This window comes from Cynara cardunculus (genome assembly GCF_001531365.2).
Source record: "Cynara cardunculus var. scolymus isolate 2C chromosome LG 13, CcrdV1, whole genome shotgun sequence".
In the NCBI taxonomy this organism is placed as follows: domain Eukaryota; kingdom Viridiplantae; phylum Streptophyta; class Magnoliopsida; order Asterales; family Asteraceae; genus Cynara; species Cynara cardunculus.
In genome coordinates this window covers 20,949,143-20,952,383 of record NC_037540.1, presented here as the reverse complement: position 1 = coordinate 20,952,383, position 3,241 = coordinate 20,949,143, and the positions used below count along the sequence as shown (strand labels likewise).

The window sequence follows — 3,241 nt, the reverse complement described above, 5'->3', positions numbered from 1 at the left end:
TATATATATATATATATATATATAGCTATATATATAAGTATTAGATCTAGGCTTTTCAAATCTGTTTGCCTTTAGGACGATCCCCGGAGCATTTATCATTGCTAGGGTTTGAGCGACTCTTTCTCTATACTGTGATCTCCCAATTTCTCAAAGTGAACTTTTATTTCTCTACACATGGGGTTTCCATACAAATGTTGGTGTTCGATTGAATCGTCTATGGATTTTTCATAACACAAACTCATACCTATTTCTATGCCTCGCATCTACATGCTAGCACACACAGATGCATACAATGTATGTACATATTTTCTTTTGGGCATCATTTTCAACCTACAAATTACTGTTTTATGTGTTTGTGTTCTAGTATCATAGCCTACCCTGTCCCTGACTAGTTTTGTATGTATGTGCAGTTTTTAGCCCACCCCCAACTAGTTGATAAAGATGCTGTCAGTTCTTATTTTTCATTTTATTTAGAACAAGATGACTACCAAATTCATACCAGAATCATCGATACTTTCCATTAAAGTGTGCTGACCTAATTGTTTATCTGTATTTCCTAGAACTGGCCTAAATCTTGATATAAGCTGCAATTTCTACTAGTCAGATGGACACAAGATCTGGTCTCTGTGGGTTACTTATATATAAAAGCACTTAACAGGAAATAACTTAATAGTGAGCCGTACTATTCAAACCTTATTCTATTTTATTATGCAACCATTTACTTCAGTATTCTTATTTGAGATTATGTTGCATACAGACCCATGGTTTAACATGCTCTAACGAGATACATGTCCTCTGTGTTGACTTTCTTTCTGCAGATGGATGCTCGAAGCCTGGCAATGGAGATGGCCCCTATCATTATGTGGCAGAAGGGACAGAGACCAGAAACTTATAAACAGTTCTGGAACCAGCAATCAAGAACTCAATCCAATACAAATGCCGATCCTGCACAGAACTATAATGAGTGGGATATGCTTGCAGGTTTGTTTCCGAATTCTTATTTTCTTCTGCTTACATGTCTTTGGGTGATTTTGGCATTGATATATGTGAATTAGTAATACATGTCTCAAAGAGAATCCCCATGTGACTTGCGAGTTTTTTAAAATTAGTATCAAATGTTCTCTTTCTAGAACTGCGCTTGAAGTATGTAGAGATGATTTAAACATAAACGTTTTAGATATGATGTTCTAACAAATCTATGCCAAATTTTCATTTTATGTTTGAATCTCTAAAATTGGAAGCATGCTATGTTAAAAAAATATAGTAGTTTACATGGGAGTGTGTGTATATATTACTCCTTTGCATACACACGTTACAAAGTTACTCTATTTGCAAACCCCGTTTCTTCCCCAGGGAAATAAAATACTTTTTTGCTCTTGTAGTCTTGAATAAAATCTTGACCATTGTACGGTAGTAGTTACTTGTTTAGCCGCTGAACCTCCTCTACAGACAATTTTTTGTTTCTCACTGATCCTCTAAACGAATATGATGGTGATCGGTTTGAATCTCCTAAATTGGATTCCTTGAGGACGGAAGTGCTACTTGATATAAAATATTCTTGTAATTGAAGTGTTTTTATGCTTGAAATACAGATGAGAGCGAAGATATGGATGTATCATCAGCGATCCCATTGGATGATGGAGTGGCAATAGACTTCAGTGGCATAGAGGTTTTACAGTGCTTAATAGAACATCACAATGCCATTTTCACAGATGCAAATGAGACTGTTTGGAGGTGACCGACCATATCATTCTTTTCTCCAAAATTTGATTGAATAATTGAGTTACCAAATATTCTAAAAGTTGATATGGTGGTGATGTGTATATTTTGTCAAGTTTACATATATTCTTTAGGTTAGAAGGGTATGTATATTTTGGTTTTCATGTTTGATTTTCTTTTCTTTCTTGCAAAGTTTGATTGTTTGTAAATTTTTACACTGATATAGAGATCCACCAAGGACCATGCCAATCTGAACTTCAGGACCATCCCTTAGAACAAGTTGCATGTTTGGTACAACATTTAAATTGGGATGGGACTAAGAGTACAAAAATACATTTTTTTATGCCCCGAAAATCAGTAGGACAAAATTCAAAGAAATGTTATAAGATTGTTAAATTAATTAAGTTATACGTAGCAAATAAAAACCTTACATAATTCTTTATCTAATATCATTTTTGTCTCGTTTCATACTTCCATCCGTGTACAAAATGCATCCTTGTCTTAAAAACAAGCTAAGTTTGGTCCCAACATTCAAAAACCAAAGTTGATCCAGGTCTTTTTTTAATTCGTTTTAGATAATGCATTAATATGTAGGTATAATGTTTAATAATTATTTTTTCTTAAACTTTTATTTTCGAATAAAAATATATTGATTATTTTTTATTTGGTTCAATAACTTGTAATAATATTTAGCTAACAATTTTATTAATTTCAATTCAAGTAAATTATATATTAACAAACAGCAATTTAAGAAATAAACAGGTATACATAAAAAATGATTCGATTCAATTAATGCGGATAGATATTATGAAAAAGTGTGAAAAGAGATTCATATGTGAATCCATTGCAAAAATATGAAAAATCTATTTGAAGATATATATATGAGAACCGACATTACAAATTATTCATATAAGTTCGCATATACATCTCCAATTTAATTTTTTCAATGATTCACATGTGAACCATTAACGCATTTTTTACTTTCTTACGATATTTGGCCTTTTAATTTAAACCTTCACTTGAATAGTTTTGGCAATATTCATACCTTTTTTTTGTCTTGGTAAATCCAATTCTTCAAGATTCCTGGGATGAATAATCATCATCAGCAAGACATGGTATTTGATTTTGTTCATTTTCAGTAAATTTTTATTAGATATTGATTGCTCATTTGTCGTTCAACACTATCGAAATGGTCTTTCGAGCAATTGCATAGTGCCAACGATTGGGATCTTCTATGTTCCCCTAATTTAACGGATTTAAATATTTTTCAAGAATATAAGGTAAGGAGAAAAATCGTGAGAGAAGTGAAGTTATGGTGAGAAACGTAAGAAAAGATTTGAACATTTGATCATTTTTAATCTCATGTCTATCCGTAAATTGCGCTTTAGAAAATAATTGATCTGGTGCATCTCGGTGCTGATAAGATCAACACACAATCACCATCATCAATACGAAATCATCAATGATGAATCACAATCTTACAAAATCATCATCAATGATGAATCACAATCCCCAATGCTTA

At 32.3% G+C, this 3,241-nt stretch overlaps 1 protein-coding gene across 3 annotated transcripts in view; it reads left to right on the top strand.

The window, feature by feature from the left end:
* Nucleotides 1–1,950, top strand: part of LOC112525940 (uncharacterized Rho GTPase-activating protein At5g61530) — a 6,573-nt gene extending 4,623 nt beyond the window's left edge. For all 3 annotated transcript variants that reach the window (XM_025136275.1, XM_025136272.1, XM_025136273.1), the window contains exons 10-11: nucleotides 819–981; nucleotides 1,593–1,950. In XM_025136275.1, the coding sequence (XP_024992043.1) occupies nucleotides 819–981; nucleotides 1,593–1,738 (309 nt within the window). In that variant the 3' untranslated portion in view covers nucleotides 1,739–1,950. The remainder of the gene's footprint in view (nucleotides 1–818; nucleotides 982–1,592) is intronic.
* Nucleotides 1,951–3,241: the final 1,291 nt, after the last annotated feature.